At 52.5% G+C, this 17,885-nt stretch overlaps 7 protein-coding genes across 7 annotated transcripts; 3 read left to right on the forward strand and 4 right to left on the reverse strand.

Annotated features, from left to right (window-relative positions):
- The first annotated feature begins 894 nt into the window (after window positions 1–894).
- Window positions 895–2,284, forward strand: VE01_09266 (uncharacterized protein). The gene is made up of 2 exons (XM_018278680.2): window positions 895–1,540; window positions 1,636–2,284. The coding sequence occupies exons 1-2, from the start codon at window positions 949–951 to the stop codon at window positions 2,112–2,114; spliced, it is 1,071 nt and encodes a 356-aa protein (XP_018126125.1). The 5' UTR covers window positions 895–948; the 3' UTR covers window positions 2,115–2,284.
- On the reverse strand, window positions 2,276–3,541 carry GET3 (Golgi to ER traffic- protein). Its single transcript, XM_018278681.2, has 2 exons — window positions 3,017–3,541; window positions 2,276–2,958 (listed from the first exon to the last, which is right to left on the reverse strand). The coding sequence occupies exons 1-2, from the start codon at window positions 3,398–3,400 to the stop codon at window positions 2,323–2,325; spliced, it is 1,020 nt and encodes a 339-aa protein (XP_018126126.1). The 5' UTR covers window positions 3,401–3,541; the 3' UTR covers window positions 2,276–2,322.
- A 542-nt stretch (window positions 3,542–4,083) lies between these two features.
- Window positions 4,084–4,488, forward strand: VE01_09268 (uncharacterized protein; the record flags this gene model as incomplete). The annotated part of the gene is made up of 1 exon (XM_018278682.1): window positions 4,084–4,488. The coding sequence occupies one exon, from the start codon at window positions 4,084–4,086 to the stop codon at window positions 4,486–4,488; it is 405 nt and encodes a 134-aa protein (XP_018126106.1).
- A 490-nt stretch (window positions 4,489–4,978) lies between these two features.
- VE01_09269 (uncharacterized protein) lies at window positions 4,979–6,995 on the forward strand. Its single transcript, XM_018278683.2, has one exon. The coding sequence runs from the start codon at window positions 5,303–5,305 to the stop codon at window positions 6,776–6,778; it is 1,476 nt and encodes a 491-aa protein (XP_018126107.1). The 5' UTR covers window positions 4,979–5,302; the 3' UTR covers window positions 6,779–6,995.
- A 178-nt stretch (window positions 6,996–7,173) lies between these two features.
- Window positions 7,174–8,038, reverse strand: MBF1 (multiprotein-bridging factor 1). Its single transcript, XM_018278684.2, has 2 exons — window positions 7,872–8,038; window positions 7,174–7,700 (listed from the first exon to the last, which is right to left on the reverse strand). Exons 1-2 carry the CDS (start codon window positions 8,028–8,030, stop codon window positions 7,401–7,403), a joined length of 459 nt encoding a protein of 152 aa, XP_018126137.1. The 5' UTR covers window positions 8,031–8,038; the 3' UTR covers window positions 7,174–7,400.
- Window positions 8,039–8,826: 788 nt separating this feature from the next.
- On the reverse strand, window positions 8,827–12,597 carry VE01_09271 (uncharacterized protein). Its single transcript, XM_018278685.2, has 4 exons — window positions 12,112–12,597; window positions 11,890–12,031; window positions 10,765–11,734; window positions 8,827–10,715 (listed from the first exon to the last, which is right to left on the reverse strand). The coding sequence occupies exons 2-4, from the start codon at window positions 12,007–12,009 to the stop codon at window positions 9,247–9,249; spliced, it is 2,559 nt and encodes an 852-aa protein (XP_018126142.1). The 5' UTR covers window positions 12,010–12,031; window positions 12,112–12,597; the 3' UTR covers window positions 8,827–9,246.
- A 1,436-nt stretch (window positions 12,598–14,033) lies between these two features.
- On the reverse strand, window positions 14,034–17,227 carry VE01_09272 (uncharacterized protein). The gene is made up of 2 exons (XM_018278686.2): window positions 16,331–17,227; window positions 14,034–16,278 (listed from the first exon to the last, which is right to left on the reverse strand). The coding sequence occupies exons 1-2, from the start codon at window positions 16,960–16,962 to the stop codon at window positions 14,814–14,816; spliced, it is 2,097 nt and encodes a 698-aa protein (XP_018126139.1). The 5' UTR covers window positions 16,963–17,227; the 3' UTR covers window positions 14,034–14,813.
- Between the last annotated feature and the right edge of the window lie 658 nt (window positions 17,228–17,885).

Raw genomic sequence — 17,885 nt, forward strand, 5'->3', positions numbered from 1 at the left:
ATTGCCTCCATCACCATGTCGCCCCCTGTCCTCGCCCCTCTCAAGCTACGCGTCCTCAAGGCTTCACTGGTGCCCTGTGTCGTAGAGATGATTCTTCACATGACGCTGTGACGTACGGCGGACAGTGACAGCCGCCTATCAACCTACAAGTCCACAACAATGCCTCCATTCTTCCCAGGAATCTTGTTAGGTCTTAATAGAGGGGTTCTGCAAGTCACATCCGCATGCACGTACATGTACGTACATGCCGCATTCCCGTCAGAAAAAGCCTGCCAAATATAACTCCTATCAGCTTATCTCACCCATCATCTGCTGTCAATTCCCGTCACCTCCTGTCATCATCCTCTCACTCCTCATGTCACCCAGAGAGCCTAGGGAGAATCTCACTGCCTGATTATATGTGCTCTTCTATGCCTCCTTCCCCAGAACCGGAACTGACGGATCCTTCGTGTCTTCCAAGTCTCCAATATATACGTCAAATAAATTACCTGTCCATTTCCATTCCGTCTCTTTTGCCGCTGCCGCATTATATTTCCCGGCCCTTGAGTGTCCATGGCAAATATTATCCTTGCCCCTGAGTTCCTATATTCGCAGAATATCTAAAATAACAAAAGTTCCCATACGGGATAAGAAGAACTTCTTCAAAAACATACCCAGCCCGTCCCCAAATGCACTGTCCTTCCACGCTCGTGTGCTTACTTCCATGCCCTAAAATTAAAAAGCTTAACCCAGCCTCACCGAGGATCCTCGGATCGATTGTGGGGTATCTTGGTCTTTCTCGGCGAACTCGGTTCATTTTACGTGTGCCCCGCGGCAAGTCACATGACACCCCTCCTCAATCCAACCCCGCGTTATCACATCTCCCTCTCTCCTTCTCCTCCCTCCAAATCCCAATAACCTCAATCTCCTCAATCTCACCTCTAACCACCTCATCCACAACCGCCCACCATGGCATCAACCAACAACCCCCTCTCCAACACCACCAGCCCCTCCCCCTCCTCTTTCCCCCCACCAAAATCCTACAACATCGCCGGCATAACCGTCTCCATCCTCGGCCTCTCCTCCCTCCCTCAAAACTGCACCTCCCTCACAATCCTCTACCTCCTGCACCCGCGCCTCCAATCCGCCTCCACCATGCTCCCCATCGGCACCCACATCCTCACCTCCTGGGCCGCGCACCAAGCTTCCCTCCCCCCCTCTCACCCCTCCAAATCCGCCGGTCTCCTAGCCCTAACCTTCGACCAACGCAACCACGGCGCGCGCCTCGTGGACCCGGTGGGTAACGATTCGTGGAGGGATGGGAATCCAAGGCACGCGCAGGATATGTTTGGTGTCTATAATGGGACGGCTACGGATGTGTCGTTGTTGATTGATCATGTGGGGAGTTATATCGCTGAGGATTTCCAGGGGGTTATGCCGGAGATTGGGAGGAATTTGGTGTTGGGGGTTAGTCTGGGGGGCCACGCGGCGTGGCAGGTGCTGTTTGCGGAGCCGAGGGTTGAGGCGGGGGTGGTGGTTATTGGGTGTCCGGATTATATGCGTGAGTTCCCCTATCCTGCCTCCTATTTTCTCGTCTTGTCACGGGATCAGGTAATATAGCGTTGGAGAAAAGAAACAAACTAACACCCACCCCAGGCGTAATGACCGACCGCGCGCGTCTCTCCAAACGGCAAACATACACCCTCGACGCCGGGGCCACCTTCCTCGGCAGCCGCGACTTCCCCCCCTCCCTCCTTTCCGCGATCCAAAAATGGGACCCTAGGGGAATCCTCTTCGGCGCCCGCGAAATCCCCTCTCACCCCCCCACACAAGACTCCCCCCGCGAAGAGGCGCGCTTAAAGGATATCCTAGAATCCAGGGTGAAGGGGAAATCAGTGCTGGTGTGTAGTGGTGGTGCGGATAAATTGGTGCCGTATAAGGCGTCGGAACCGTTTTTGGGGTGGTTGAAGGAGGCGGTTGGGAGGGGGGGGTGGTGGGAGGGAGGGATGGGGGTTAGGGATGTGGTGTATGAGGGGGCGGGACATGAGTTTACGGAGGCGATGGTGAAAGATTCTGTGAAATTTGTAGTAGAGTTGATGGAGGGGAGGGGGGTTGAGAAGGGGTCGAAGATTTAAGGGGTGGTGAAAGTGGCTGATAGAGGGGTATTGAAGACATAAGTCATAGCAGGCTGGCTGTCAGAGAGGGGTTGCTTGAATAGCTCTACATAGACCGGGCATACTAGAATTTTGAGCAGCAATGGCTATAGCAAAATACCAATCAACCATCAAGATCAGCAGTCAGGGTATCCGCTTGTTTATACATCTATCTCTCTCTATCTATTATCTACTCGGCCCCCTGCGGCGGCACAAACGGCTTAACCAACATCTCCGAGAACTTCTCCAACTTCTCCTTCCCCCTCACCTCCTCGACCAACAACGGCATCTTAACCACATTAAACTCATCATACAGCTCCTCAATCTGCTCCAAATACTTCCGCTGCATCTTCCTCCTCGCATTGCACTGCTCGCACTCACTCCCCTTCTTCGGAAACAGCAGCTGATTCACCACAATACAATGCGTATCGATGCTATACCCCGCCAACTCCTGAATCATGCGCTCCGTCTCATACAGCGACAAGAACTCCGGGATGCATACGCACACAAAGGTCGTCAAATCGGGGTCCTTGAACTGCGTGTTCACCTCCGCGATCGTCTCGCGCAGAGACTCGAGCTTCTCCATCATCTCGGGCAGGTTGGCGCCGTTGGGGAGTTGCCCGCCCATGATGCCGTTGAGCATGGGGCCGAATTGTGTGGAGAGTTGGGAGATCTTGGCGAGGGCTTTCTCGAGGACGGAGGGGAACTGGAGGAAGCGCAGGGTGTGGCCCGTGGGGGCGGTGTCGAAGATGATGGTTTCGTAGGAGAGGGATTTGACTTGCTTCAGCACCTCGGCGAAGGACATGGCCTCGTCGATTCCGGGAATCTGGGTTTGTTAGTTATACCCCGCCATCAAATCGGGGCTATCTTGGGGGTATACATACAGCGAAAGCCAAATCCTGCATCATCCCCCCCATCCCCGCAGCAGCCTCATTCCCATCATCCGCCTGCCCCGCAAGCAACTCCTGAATACTGCCATTCGGATCGATCTCCATGGCGCTCAGATTCGTAAACCCCTCAATGAGGCGCGCCTCCTTGCCGAACTTCTGGGAAAAGGCATCGGACAGGTTGTGTGCGGGGTCGGTGGAGATGAGGAGGACGGAGCGGCGGACGCGCGCCAGCTGGATGGCGAGGGAGCACGAGGTTGTCGTCTTGCCGACGCCGCCCTTGCCGCCGACGAAGATCCAGCGCAGGGAGCGCTGGTCGAGGATCGATTGCAGAGTGGGCTCGAGGACGTCGGAGTCGGCGTCGATTATGGCGTGGGACATTGTGTGGTGGGGGTGTGCTGCTTGGAGCAGCGGGTGGGAGGTGCGGGTGTGTGAGTTTAAAGAGAGGTGGGGAGGAGAGAGGTGAGGTGGTTTGGGGGGGAGAGGGTTTGGTTATAGTAGAGATGAGGAGTTGGAGGTGGTATTGCGGATATGGTTTCCTCAACGCCCAGGGCTTCTTTGGAGTTCTTGGAGTTGCTGCCGCTAGCGGCCGCACCACAATCGCTGGCCATGTCATGGAGCGTCTCAAAACTGGTGTAAGGGAGAGTCACCTAACTTTTTCTCTGATTTAAGTTGAACTTTGGAATTACTATATGCATATTAACTGCATAGTATAATTTTCTAGAGACAGAACACATTTATTTCGTTCTAAGCTAAGTGGTGAGTATATACCTACCCTGCTCATAACTGAGAGCGGCGACTTCCGATGATGCGGGGCCATCTTTGCTGTCAAGAGCTGGCTCGACACCAGCAACAAAAAGGAAGCCACACCCGCACGACATTTCGAGCGTAGCTATCTTGCTTATTGTGTACTTTCTAGCAATTGCACCTATCTTCAATCCATCTCAAAGTCCTCCTGAGCTCAACAGGTGATCCTAAACACTTCAAGACGATCCGGCGCATTCTACCCCACAAACCGCGACCCCGCCAACCTCGGCCTCACCTCGTTGAAGATCCCACTCACAATGGCCACCTCCAAAGCCCCAATCTCCTGCCACGTCCTCGACACCGTGATCGGCCGCCCCGGCGCCTCCATAAAAGTGACGCTGTCCTGCCTCTCCGCGCCCAACAAGCAATTCGGCTCCATCCCTCACACCTTCACCGGCGTCACCAACTCCGACGGGCGCATCGCGGAGTGGGAGAACAAGTTCGGCGTTGAGGTGTGGTCGGTCGTCAATGAGGGCAGCGACGAGGATGAGAAAAATGGGACGACGGTGTGGAGTCTGAAGTTCGATACTGAGGGGTATTATGGCGAGGGGAAGACGTTTTGGCCGTATGTTGAGTTGACGTTTAGGGTCAAGAAGGGGGAGCACTATCATGTGCCGCTGCTGCTGGGGCCGTATAACTATACCACTTACCGGGGAAGCTAGAGGATATGGTGGTTCCGTGGTGTTGATGACAGCGGCGAAGAGTGTTCCAAGGAGACTCCTGTTGATGAGCAAAGCGGCCGAAGCGCTAGCGGAAGAACGACGTATGAGGAGAGAATAAAAGACAGTTCCATAAGAGGAGAAATATATTTGATTGAGACACAGCCTTACCTGGAAATTACTGTCTCATCTGCCAATGGGCCATGAGAAGCAGAGATGCCGGTTGGCGTCAACTGTCACGGTTGTGACCAGAAGATTTGAAGGGAATGATTCGGAATTGATCTACCAAATACTTCCTTTGTCTCTTCGAAATATGACACCCAATAATATATGAAAAAAACGAGTGAAATAAGTCATAAATGAAGCAGATGCGGAACTGAACGCCCACCTGGCAGGTTGGTCCGTGAAACCTCGTCGTCGAGCCAACAAGGTGGAGAAGCCCCAGAGAACTTCTCCTTCGAACACCATTGTAAACACCTTACCCAAGTTACAACCCATCTAACAACCTCAAATCCATCTCAGTATCTCTATCCAAATAGTGTTATTCCCATCGTCGAGTTATCTGGGAACACAGCGTCGGTGCACAATTCCGCTCGTTTCAGTTCCCAGCCTCGCCGACAAATTGCGTGCGCCAAGAAAAAACACTTTACGCGTCGCGAACACGCTTATTCTAGAACGCGACTTCTCAGACTTCTCCCTCCGACACACCCCGCCATATATCCACGCAGGTGCACCCCTCGGTCTTCACCTGCCTTAACTCGTACAATTACGAAATTACGATATCAGCATTGTTCCTGCAGCAATTAGCATATCCAATATGTCATCCATAAAACGGAGGAAGGTGGACTCCACCACCGCGACGCGCTCTTCCGTCAGGGGAATCGCGGCCTTCACGAAGGTTTCGAAGGCACAGGTTATTTCGCAACCGCTATACGACAAAAATCTGGCAGCGACGACTAATATCGATACGGCTGATACATTTGGGAAGAGGAAACTGCAATCGGCGAAGGAGGAACTGGTTGATCAAGAGGAGGAGCAAGCTTCGGTGCCGGTTATAACTATCACCAAGACTACCGATCGACAAATACGCCCTCTCCCACAACGACGTTCAGTCTCCGCGCAAAGCCTGCTCAAAACACCACAACGACCAATTGTCATCCCCGCATCACCTATCACCACACCCGGCTCCGTCGAGACACCCACCAATGGCGCCCAAGACCTCCTCAACAGGATATGCCTCAACTCCCCCTCTTCCTCAACACCATCCTCATCCTTCGCCGATTCAGAAATCAACCTTGACTCCTCCCAAACAACAATCTCCTCACAATACGACCCCTCCTCCGACGAGCTACCACAAAAACTCATCGATCTCGCAAACCTACATTCCTCCTTCCTAACCGCACTATCAATACACTACGCCCACAACGGCACCCACACCCCCGCCGACCTCCGCCTCCTCTGCCCCAACGTCACCCGCGCCTGGGGAAAGCGCCGCGTGGTTCTGGACGACATCAAGCGGATCCTCGCGATCCTGAACCTAGACTCTGGTAGCGGCAGCACACTTCTCAGCCTTTCCGACTACGGGCAGAACAAAATCTGCGTCGAAACCCGCGTCCCCGACCGCGCGGGCCGCATTGCCAAACCCCTTGATGAAAACACCATGAATGCGACTTTCACAGCTAACATCACTTCCCTTTGGCACAAATCCACCACCCACGAGATCGACGACTTCATCTCAACTCTCCCCGTCGAACCTGTTAGGATATGCTCTTCCCTCGCCAAAATGTCCCCTTTACTCGCAAAAGGCCAGCGCCGCCTCGAATTCATCCGCGAGGGCATCGCAATCGGTAAAGCCATTGAAGCCACCAAAACCACTGATGTGAAGCCCCTCGACGCCTCAGGACCCCGACCCTCCCTCCTCGAGCGCCTCCGCGCCAAAGCCGTCGCCAAATCCCTCGCGCCCGCCGGTCCAACCAAAGAAGACCTAGCCCGAAAATCCGCGCTCGGCAGGGTGGAAGAAGTGGTCGCGACGCTGACGCAGCTCAGCACGAGCAGCAGCGCGGGACAGAGCAGGGTGAGCTTCACGATGGCGACGGTGGTGGTTAGTCTGAAGGATAGCTTTCGGTCGCCGATTAGCGCGAGGGAGGCGGAGGATTGTGTGAGGTTGCTTGCGGGGGAGATTGCGCCGAGGTGGCTCAAGATTGTGAAGAGGGGGAGGATGGAGGCGGTGGTTGTTAGTAGGGATGAGAGGCCTAGTGATGCGGTGATAAGGGAGAGGATTGGGAAGGCGTGAGGAAGGAGCGGGTGGATTATTGTCTGGCATTTTTTTGGGGGGGGTGTTTGAATAGCGTGGAGTATGTGTTTGGGTTTGGTGCATGGTGCATTGGATGGGATACCCATTGTTTGAAGTCCAAGTGGACGTATGTTTAAAGAAGCGTTATGGGAGGAATGAGGGTTGGATAGTGTACGATTGGATAAGCTTGAAGCCGTACTATTAATGAATTGATGGACTACAAATAACTGCGTTTCATCTTCTGACTGTGAGATTCGTGAATAGACAGACACAAGATAGGATCTGTAATTGATGAAATATTTGGCAGTAACTCAACAACCTTGGAATACATCGTAGGACATTCAAGTCAAAAGGCAAGGCAATGGAAGTTCAGTTGGTGGGCAACGTAAAATGAGTTTCTCATCTATGCTTCTAGCCTCCTCCCGCTCGCGCCTGAAATCACCAAAGGCAAAAAACTTCCGATCCATCATATCCATCGTGAAGACCTATTCGTTCCCTCCTCCAGCCCATCCACGCGGCCTACATCGGCAAAGCCATCAGCTCTCCCCTCCCGTGCACATCAGAGCCTCAGAAGTCAGAGCCCCAGAAAACCTTGCCACCAAATCTCTCCTCCCCCACCACTCTACTTCTTCGGTCCAAACCTCGGCGCCCCAATATTCGCCCCCCTCAACTTAATCCCCAACACCTTCTCCATGGACCCCAAAATCTTCTGATCCGGCGCCGCGGACCCACGCTCGAAATCAGCAATAATACTCGCGGTGGTGTTGCACTTCGTCGCAAGGTCCTTTTGAGTCATCTTCGGCTCCATCTTTTGGCGCTGGTCGGAGATCACGGAGCCGACTTCTTTGCCGACCGTGTTGGGCTTGACGATCTCGTCGCTGCGGTCAACTTTTGTGAGACGCTGGCCTTCGCCGCCGCCGGACTGGGGGGGGTGTTAGTATGCATCTCGCTATTATCTTGTGGTTTGAACTGGGTGAAGTTGTGTGTGTGAATTGGAGGGGTGGGTGGCGAGGCGGGGTAAATTGGAGAACACCACCGCCACCACCTTGGTGAGGCTGAAGTGGCGAGCAATGTGAAGAAGATGAAGACTTACAGAGTTCCCAGAAGCAAACTTCTTCTCCGTCCCCAAAACCGCACCGCTCCTCTGCGCCTGGTTCAGCGCCGCCTTGCCTCTGATCACCGTCTCTCTCTGCGCGCCGCCCCCGCCACGGGTCTTGCTCCCGATCTTCGTGACGGTGTCCCAGTCATCCATTTTTGCGGTTGTGTTTGTGTATGTAGAACCGGTGTCGGTGATGTTGTTATTGAGGCGGTGGTGATGAAAAGTATGTGGTGTGGTTGTGGTTGTGGTGGTTGTGAAGTTGTTGTTGTTGGAAGAAGAGAGGTTGGTGGTGGCTTATCAGGACCTTATAGGCGTTGGTGGAATTGTGACGATGCTAAAAGAATCGCTGGGTGGTGTGGCGTTAGACCAGTGCCCCGCGGCGAGCCTAAATAAGGAAAGGAATTGCGCACGTGACTCATCGAGGGGTTAGTCAAAAAGCTTAATAATAGCTTGGCGCTATATGTAGATGTGTGTGAGGTATCGGATTTAAGGGCTGGCTATTTGGTAATTTGGTTCGTAGGGAATGGGGGGATGCTGTGAATGGATTGCAGTTTGGATTCAGGTATATTCTTGATGCTCTAAGCTGGAATCTGCCTTTGCTGTTTATGTTTCATTTGGAATTCACCATTATCCGTCATGCTTCTAGGGAGATGCTCGTGCGACCTCGAAGTCGCCATAGAGGCCGCACTACGAGCATTAATTGTGAGAGCTGACAGTAACTATGTATGAAAATAATGTCTATAAATAAATGTGTGTTATAGTTGTCATATTATGCTCATTTTCAGTTTAATAAATTTAAAATCGAACGAAAACAGAAATCCCAACAGCTACAAATATCAACATTAGTCTCCATATTATATTACAGCAATTTTTATATCAGAATCACCTCCATCATTTTCCCCATAACATCACATTACTTATTCTCACGCCACCCAAAAACCACAAATCATTTTAATAATTCGTCATATTCATATCAATTGCCTAAAGCACTGCCATAGTAAAAAAAGCCAAGGCCCCACCCGGGCAAAGATGAGAGGACAACAACCAGGACTGAGCTGAGTTGAGTCCACTTCCCCTATCACTCCTCCCGCCGACTCGATCGTGCGAGGTAACTATAACCATAGAGCATCCCTCCCTCCCAAACATATCCCCCCCAATCCCCCAAATAATATCAAAACAAAGCCATAGATAACAAACCACGCAATCACAACAACACGCAAAACGAAAAGAAAAAAACCATTGACAAAAAGCTCAACTCCATAACAACCCCCCCAATCCAGTCCCGTGCTTATCCTGTGTGTGTGTGTGTGTGTGTCAATTTGTTTTTGCACCTAGAACTCCAAGTCTCCATCCACCCTCATCCACCTGTTTACTTCTGCGCCTTCATCCCCTGCTCAGCGAGGAACTCCTCATCGCTAGCATCGAGGATATCGTACTCCTCATCCGTCAAGAACCCATCCTCCGTGAGATCATCCTCGTGCGTCTCGGATGTGAAATCCACAAAGTCATCTTCAGCGGCCGCCGGGGCGAATGCAGGGGATGGGGCGCGCTGCTCATACACGCTAGAGACAGGGGATTCCTTCTCCAGAGTAGGGAAGATCATCTGGCTCTTCTCGAGAACCTCCTCCTCCTTGGCGAGGACCTCCTCCTTAACAACAGCCGGTGCACCCTCAACAAGGACATCACACCAGAGTCTGTGACCGAACTTATACCCATCCGGCCCAGTGAGGCGCCAGTACGAGATAACCTTCCCAGTCTTATTAGGCGTCCTCATCAGCACGGTGAATCCGTGCTCCTGCCCCGGCGCAACCTCAGTGTAGCACGTGGTGCTCTCGGCGGCGCTGACGAGCTCGTGTACGCTGGCCGGGTGCTCCGGGTCGACGGCGCACATGTTGTCGCCGCCGACGAACTTGACGGTGCAGCCGGCGGGCCAGGCGGCGGTGCCGGTGTTGCGGAGGATCCAGGTCTGCTCGAAGACGACGCTGGGGGCGAGGATGGTTCCGTCTGGGACGGCGTCGCGGACGAAGGTGGCGACGAGCTCGTCCTCGGATTTCACGGGCGCCTTCTCGGACTTGACTTCCTTGGGGGCCTCCTTGGTCTTAGACTCGGCCTTCTCGGTCTTGACCTCTGGAGTTGGCTTGACCTCAGCAACGGTCTGGACCTGAGTAGCAGCGTTCGCGGACGAACAGGTGTTGGTCTCAGTAGACTTGGAGATTGGGCGGCGGCAGCGGTCGCCCATCACCGGCATGGGCTTGCCATTATCATGATCACCCATGGTGGTAACGCTAACATTGCGGATCGGAGTCTTGAACTTGATGAGAGGGTGGGTCCTGTTGTGGACATTGTTCGGGCTAGCCTCGCAGCTGGCACAGAAATCAGTGTCGTCACAGACAGCGCACTTATAGCGGTCGCCGCGGATGTTCAGCGACTTCGAGGCACACAGCGGTCCATCACAATAAATACCGTAGTGGAGAGCGGTATTCGCAAGCGAGCGTGTGTGGAGGGCAATCGACTCGTAGATGGGGACGAAGCGGTGGCGTGGGTGGATGAACTCCGCGTTGGGAACACAGGTCTGGCAGAAGTCCCAGTCTGGGCAGTCGAGGCACTTGTGGCGGACACCATAGATGTACTTGTCACAGCCATCACAGATGGCTTGGTGAGAAACATTGCGTCCTGGGTTGAGAAGTGCCTTGGTGAGGGACTCCAACTTGGCGTCGGCTGCTGCTGGAGCAAACGTATGCTTTGGGTTGTGGCCATGCTGAACCTTATCGTGGCATGGAATGCAGAGATCAAAGTCCTCACAGTCCACGCAAGTGATGAAACGGCTCTCTGGGTATTCTGTCATATATGTTAGCAGGTTTCAAGATAAGATAATCATGGAGCATACCTTGAATGCAAGAGTTGCAAGTCCTAACCGATCCCACAATAACCTGCTTAGGCTCCTCAACCTCAACAAGAGTAGCCTTCGACACATTTGACGGCGACGCCTTCTGCGGGTGCGTCTTCGTAACGCTATTGATAACCCTTCCATTCTTAACGAAGCGCTTAATCATCCAGTGATTCTCCCCTGCGCAAGAAACGCCCTTATCCATGCAACCCTGGCACAGATCGTAGTCACCGTTGTCACAGACATCACAGTGATAGTGCATATCGGGAATGGGCACGTTGCAGCTGTTGCAGAACACAGAGTAGTTGTTCATGTGTGCCTGCAGAGATGCACCGGGGCAGTGGCGGTTAGCACGGAGGGCAGCACGGCGCTCCTCGGTGAGGTTGGCGAGCTCGGCGTACCATCTGTCGCGGGCAGCGGCTCCTCTTGTGACAGGGATGGCTTGGCTGGTTGGGCTTGATGCAACCGGGACTGACGTGACGGACACGGGCGTGGGTGGCGTCGTCACTGGGGCAGGTGCACTTGGAGTCAGTGCTGCTGCTGCCGCGATCTCATTCGCTGCTGCTACCTCATTCTTGAAGTTGAACGTGAGATCCTTGAGATACTCGCCGTACGATGGGAATTCTTGTGCAGCGGCCTTGTCGCTCTCAGAGCTGAATGGAGACATATACTCTGACTCTGGCGCTAATGGGGTATCAACCGAGATCAGCTGTGGCTCGGCGACGGGCGCGGCCACGGGCGATGCAACCTCGTCCTCAACTGTAGCCTGCTTTGGCTTAACAGGCTCCTTATCCTCCTGGTCGATAATGGTGACCTTAAGACGAAGCTTAAGCTTAGCCTTGGCCGCACGGTAGAGCTGCTTGTAGACCGAAGCGTTGTTAGGGTCGAGGGTGACAAAGTCAGCAGCACTGTCGGAGTAGCGTTCGAAGATAGCTTCCTGGGATTCTGGAATCTGCAGCAGAGCACGAAGCTGTAATGAATTAGAATTAGTAAAATAAAGTGTAAATGAATTGACGTTGTCGACTGAAATGCACCCAGCACGACCATGAAGCCATTTTGCAGCTAAATGGCGTGGTTGGATCCACCCCGAGCCGCGTCGTCGTTATCGGGAGGGCGTTATCGTACCTTGTCTGGCAGAGTGTTCGCACCCAGGTCACGAAGAGGAAGCTTGAATCTCCTGTTGCTGCCTTCGATGTTGACCTTGAGAGTCACCAATGTATCTGGGTTCGTAGCTGATGAGGCCATGATGGGCTATGGTGACAAGCTGCTGTGCGGGGAAACGAGATCAGATCAGCCCAGCCCCAACGTCACTTTGAAGTGCCTGCCTGGATGAGGTGAGTAACTCACGAGTTGTAATAGTAGTAGAGTTTTGTCGTAAGCACTCTCACAGAATCGTGAATGTATAATCCACGACCTGTGTTGTTTGAGTTACGAGTTTGGAAGAAGAAGTGTTTTGTTAAGAGGTTGTCGTGTGGTTTGGTGGAGGTATGGGAGAGAGAGGGAGGAAGAGACGGTCTGAGGGAGGAGTTGGATGATGGAGGAGGTGAGTAGTAGTAGTTGGTAGTGAGCGGAGGCGGGTCAGGTTGTCTCGCGGGGCGGAGAGAGCGGAGACAAGTAGGTAGAGGTGGTGGAGAGGAGACAGATAGGACGTAGGCGAAGGGTGATTGGCTGGCTTGATTGGATCAGTCAACTACTAACACTGCTAACTAGGTAGTTGGTGTAGCCTATTGGGAGGAGTACCTCATGCCAGAGCTAGAGTACATGGTTCTACTATCTAGTTAATTCAGTATAGCAAGTATCATAGCCATAGCCTGCAAGTATAGCTCCAAGGTAGGTAGTCGGTAGTACGAGTCCCCTCTCTAAGGCGGCGCGGCGGCTTTGTAAAGGGAGATGCAGAGGAGAAGGAAGTGCCACCACCAGGCAGGCGTGACAGCATACGAATCCATCCCATCCCATCCTAAATTCACCGTAACCACTCACCGTAACCACTCACCGTAACCACATAAACGAAGCCCGCCGCTGATTAAACCTGCGCGTGCAACTATAGAGAAGGTCATAGAAGGGGGCAAAAGAGAGGCCGTACATACATACTAGCTAACACCTAATATCTAATACCTATATCCATAATCCATAATCCCCTACATACCACCTATACCATCTTATTCAAATACAACCACCTAATCCAACATACTACACATACCACACATACCATACACCGTAAACCCAGCCAAAAGCCGCCGCCTTGCTCATGTGTCCACCCACCGCTGCGGGGACGGGCATACAGATAGAACCAACGGGAGCTCCGCCTAAAGTGCGGAGTAACTAACTCACTTACATACATCCATACGTACGTACAGTACCGCGCAGTACAGTACCGTATGTATCACAGGCGAGGAGGTGAGGAGGTGAGGAGGTGAGTAGAGAGAGCTTACGAAGCTCCATATACAGCAAGATCAACCCCAGTCCACAGTATCTCCGATCCCCGAAGCCCGTTGACGTCGATTGTTGCTCTATGCATGTATAGCGAGTCGTGTATACGTATGAGTAACTCTACTACCCTACTACTTACTCCAGTGCTGCATTGCTGCACGTATACTACTCGGCAAGTCATCCTCCACACACCGGTTACTGGGTCCATAGACAGCTGTAGGGTGGTATATGGACCCTGCCAGTACACCACCACCCTGTCTGCCTCTAACAGTCAATCAACCAGCATCATCCAGTCCACGCATACAAGCCGCGCAAGTCCCGTGCCTACCTCGGTGTGTACAGTACAATATAGTCCAGTCCAGTCCAGTCCAGTCCAGTACAATACAGTGAGTGGCCAAAACGCCACCACCACAATACCTACCTACCTGCACACCGATCTACAATTAGCCAATTAATTAATCAATCAATCAATCAAGCAAGCACCCCAAGCAAAGCAAGTAAGCCAAGTAAAAAGTAGTACGCGGACATCATAAGACACCACACGTCTTGGCAAAGCAAAAAATGGGGTTCAATTTGGCAGACAAACGGATATTACGAGTATTAACGGGCAGTAACCCGGTGTTCACGGCTAGTTAGCTAGGTATCAAACGGGCGTTCATTCCTTCCATTCCTTCCGCGGATACTATGGATAGGAGTATGGTATGGGATGGGATGAGAGTGACAATTATCTCCCCCTTTCCACGTCATATCACGCCCCCTACCCACTCTGCTGTTTGCCAAAGCTCCAAAAGTCACGCTACAATGCCTAAATCAACAGCTGCCATAGTGAAGGGTCGGGTAACCATAATAATGGTGTCATTTCACCTAAACTACTCCTACTCCCTCCTTCTAGCCACACAACACCGCAAAAAAACACACCATATCCATCCGTTCTGTTCACCCACAACCAACAAAACTAACATCCATCGCTGCAATACGCCATAAAGCCCAGCCCAGTCCCCTCACTCATCCAACACACATCTCTCACCCCAATGCCCCCCTTTGTATTCCCACAACAACAACCCCCATATACCCACACACACTCCACCTAAGACAAAAAAAAGTAAAGACAAAACCACTTGTAGAAACACAAAATCATACAAAACAAGAATCTGCGGAACTTTCTACCAAGTGCCCATCCCATAATCCCATGATCGGCAAAAAGGGGAAAGTATAAGTGATGCCCTCTCTCTCTTTCGCAACCTCCGACAGATAAAGACGCTTTCAACCCCCCTCTTCGACCCCTTTCAACCCGAAAAAATAAAAATAAAAAGATGATTTGAAGTGCTACAATAAAATGGATGACTTTAGAGTGATCGTAATCCGTAACAGCAGTAATGTGACCCTCCCAAAACGAAAAAAAGCAGTAAACAGTCCTTTCTAACATCGATGGGTGGATGGGTGGTAGTGGTGGTGGAGAGATGATGGATGGTGATAGTCGGGCAGGGGGCTCGTAAACAAAAACGCAGTTCAGCTAGCAGCAAGCGCTTTAAACAAAACACGAAACCGGTCAGGTCGCTCCAAACAGAGAGACATTGCACATAGAAGCAGCGCCGCCATTACTCCAAGTGGTAGAGTAATCATTGCGGGTAATACACCACCGCCTGCTGCGGCTGCGGATAATAAAACCCATCCGGGCTCGGCGTCATCATCCCATGCTGCAACGACACATTACCCATCTGCTGCACCGGGTACGCCGGCGGCGACGCATAGGCCGGGAACGCCGCCGCGGCCGCTGCCGGGATCTGCGCAGCGTCGTAGTAGTACACCATTCCGTTGACTTCCTGCGCCACGAGGTTGGGCTGCTGCGATGCGTCTGTTGGGGCGACTTGTCCGTAGGCTTGCTGCTGGGCTACTGCTGAGGGGGCGAAGTTGGGTGCTTGGGCGCTCATGCCGGTGTTGTATTGTTGGGGGTAGTAGTAGCCTTGTTGCTGGGGCATTACTTGGTATTGCGGAGGGTAGAAGCCTTGCTGCTGTTGATACGTGTTTGGTTGGAAGGGCTGGGCGTGGATAGCCCGTTCCGGGATCTGGGACAAGGGTGTCCCGGTGGATCCTTGGTATGAGGCGTTGCGAGAATGAGGATGTATCTGTGCTTCTTGCCCGTAGGCGTGGCCGTTGGCATGGGTTGGCACTTGGTGTTGGAAGAGTTGTTGGTATTGTTGCGGGGGGTTGAATTGCATAGCTGCCGGTGACTCGATGTTGTCGACAGAGACAGTCTTTTGAGGTCGAGGATGTTGCATGGGGACAGAGTTGGGTCGGTTTTCGCGGAAGGTAGGCTTTTGGGGGAGCGGGTAGGGTTGTGATACAGCCGGCAGCATTGCACCTGGCTCTTGGACCGGCTGCATCTCAGTGGCGATTGGTGCTTGCGCCTGGGCTATAGACGGTGGTAGCCGGACAACCGGTCGAGTCGAGTCGAGTGGTACAGGAGGCCTTGACATCGTCGAGCCCATAGGAGATATGATACCGTCTCGTGGAATCTCATGAGCCACGACGGATGAGCGACGGCTCATGGCCACGCTTGGAGTATATACACTGCCATATACACTTCCACCATATGCACTGGTTCGTCTTGAAAAACCTCCCACCGATCCTAATCCTTGGCGACCCCTATTGCTTCTTGACCCGAAGCCTTGCTGGTTTGGTCGCATCGCTCGTGGGATAAAGATAAATGACCGCTCGACGGCGGGGAATATATATCTCGGAGGAGTATCCGGCAGCGAAATCCGAACCGGCTTATCGCGACGGAGAGGTGGTCGGTGGTCTGGAAGACGGGTGTACTGATGTAGAGCAATCGCAGGTAATGATAACGCCTTCTCCATGCCAGGTAATAACACGCGTACTTGCACATTTCCAATAAGCTTTGTCGTCGACAGCGAGCGGTTCGGTGCCGGGCCGCGCGGGGCTTGCGGTAATGATTGTCTCGAGGCGCTCATATTATTGTATGCTTGGGATGGGTTTCGTTGAGGCCGGTTGTCTTTTACGACCGCTTCGTGCATGTCGTGGGTCCATGGGGCGTCGGCAGGTTCGTTCATCTGCTGCATATAACTATCAAACATTAGCATGGTATAAATATCACCAAGGAAACTTTACAACATACTTGGCTGGTGCAAATGGACCTCCAAAGCCACCCCGGCCGCCTCCTCGTCCACCACGGCCACGTCCAAATGGCCTGAACCCATTTGCAGCAGGTCCAGAATGCCTGTGATCATGCATGAAGAACGCGCCACGGTTGGGTACGAAAGCCGGATCTTCATCACGCTTCTTTTTGTAATCTTCGTGCTCACGCCTCCTTCGCTCCACCGGTGTTTCAAGAGGCTGGTCCATGATCGCTGTCGACTTGACGATTACCGGTTGTGACGGAATGGATTTCGGTGCGTTCGAAAGATCATCGTAGCTAGTCGACTCGATATTATCGAAGTCTTTCGACCTCTCAAGCCCATTCAGCATCATCTCCGTATCAATTGATCCATTAATTTTCGGTGGCGACGTCTCCGTTGACTTCGAGTTCGGTGCTGCCGGAGTTCTGTCTTTCGAGCTGCCATTTGCTGTAGCCTTCGGTGCCACCGGGGATGCTGCGTTGCTGCCGTCGCTGGCATTGCCAGCATCTTCGTCGTCGGAGATCGACCCTTCGCTCTGCGAGTCGTCCAGATCGTGACCGGCTTCGTCGCCCTCCTCGTCCTCAACTCGCCTCCTGCCTATAAGCGGCTTCTTTCGCCTGAGGCCCGGCATCGTTGCAGCCCTGACCCGTTCAATTACCCCGTCGTGTGCGTGGGGGGCGCGAGTCTCGAGGCCTCAGGGAAGGCGAAGCCTAAGAGGCGAATGGATCATGCGCTGGCCGTAACTAGGCTCCGACCTGCCTAAAGGCGCTGATTCATACGATGTAGTACAGGTTCGAGGGTCTCTCGGGGAAGACAATAAGGTGGAATGTATAATGGCAACAATTTATTGAGGTTCTGTGGGGGGAGATCGTAGAGAATGGGGGTTCAAATGCTCGAAGCTCAACCATTCAGAAAAAGATGCCTTGATCACAACACTCATTCAGCCAAGCATCCCTGTAAGTAGCGCTAAGAAGCGAATCATGGAGGCGGAAAGAACAGACAAGAAGTCGTACCGCCGGGACGAACAACGCTACTTCCTCCTTCCCTGTCAGTTGCGGCAAGTACCCGCGACAAATTTTATATGCCATATGAAAGAGACGTGGCAGTCTTCAACGTTAAGGAATTATACAAATATGTAATAATATAATATAAAATATACACGACATACCCAGGCTTATAGAGTAACTTAAGCCTTCGAAATAGGCTGTAGGCCTATGTGACACTTTACAATATTGAATTGGAAGCCAATATGTATATACAACAAGGGAGTGGTGCTGAAGGCAGCGTTTGTTGACGTGACGTACCAAGTTGCAGTTTCGGAGGCAGGATCGCTGGTAGAAACTATAGAGTATGTGAGCGTTTGAGGAGGAATATTCGGGTAGATGCAAGATACATGTAATATTCGAAGCCACAGATGCTCCGTTCAGCGGAATGGAGCCAATATAAGCAAGACCCTACTACAACGCCCACTTGGCGACAGTAAACAAAAAAAAATGACCAAAACGACGAGGATCATCAACTACACTCGGTCAAGGACACATTTCTAGCCCCTAT

This window comes from Pseudogymnoascus verrucosus (assembly GCF_001662655.1).
Source record: "Pseudogymnoascus verrucosus strain UAMH 10579 unplaced genomic scaffold scaffold_63, whole genome shotgun sequence".
Lineage (NCBI taxonomy): Eukaryota > Fungi > Ascomycota > Leotiomycetes > Thelebolales > Thelebolaceae > Pseudogymnoascus > Pseudogymnoascus verrucosus.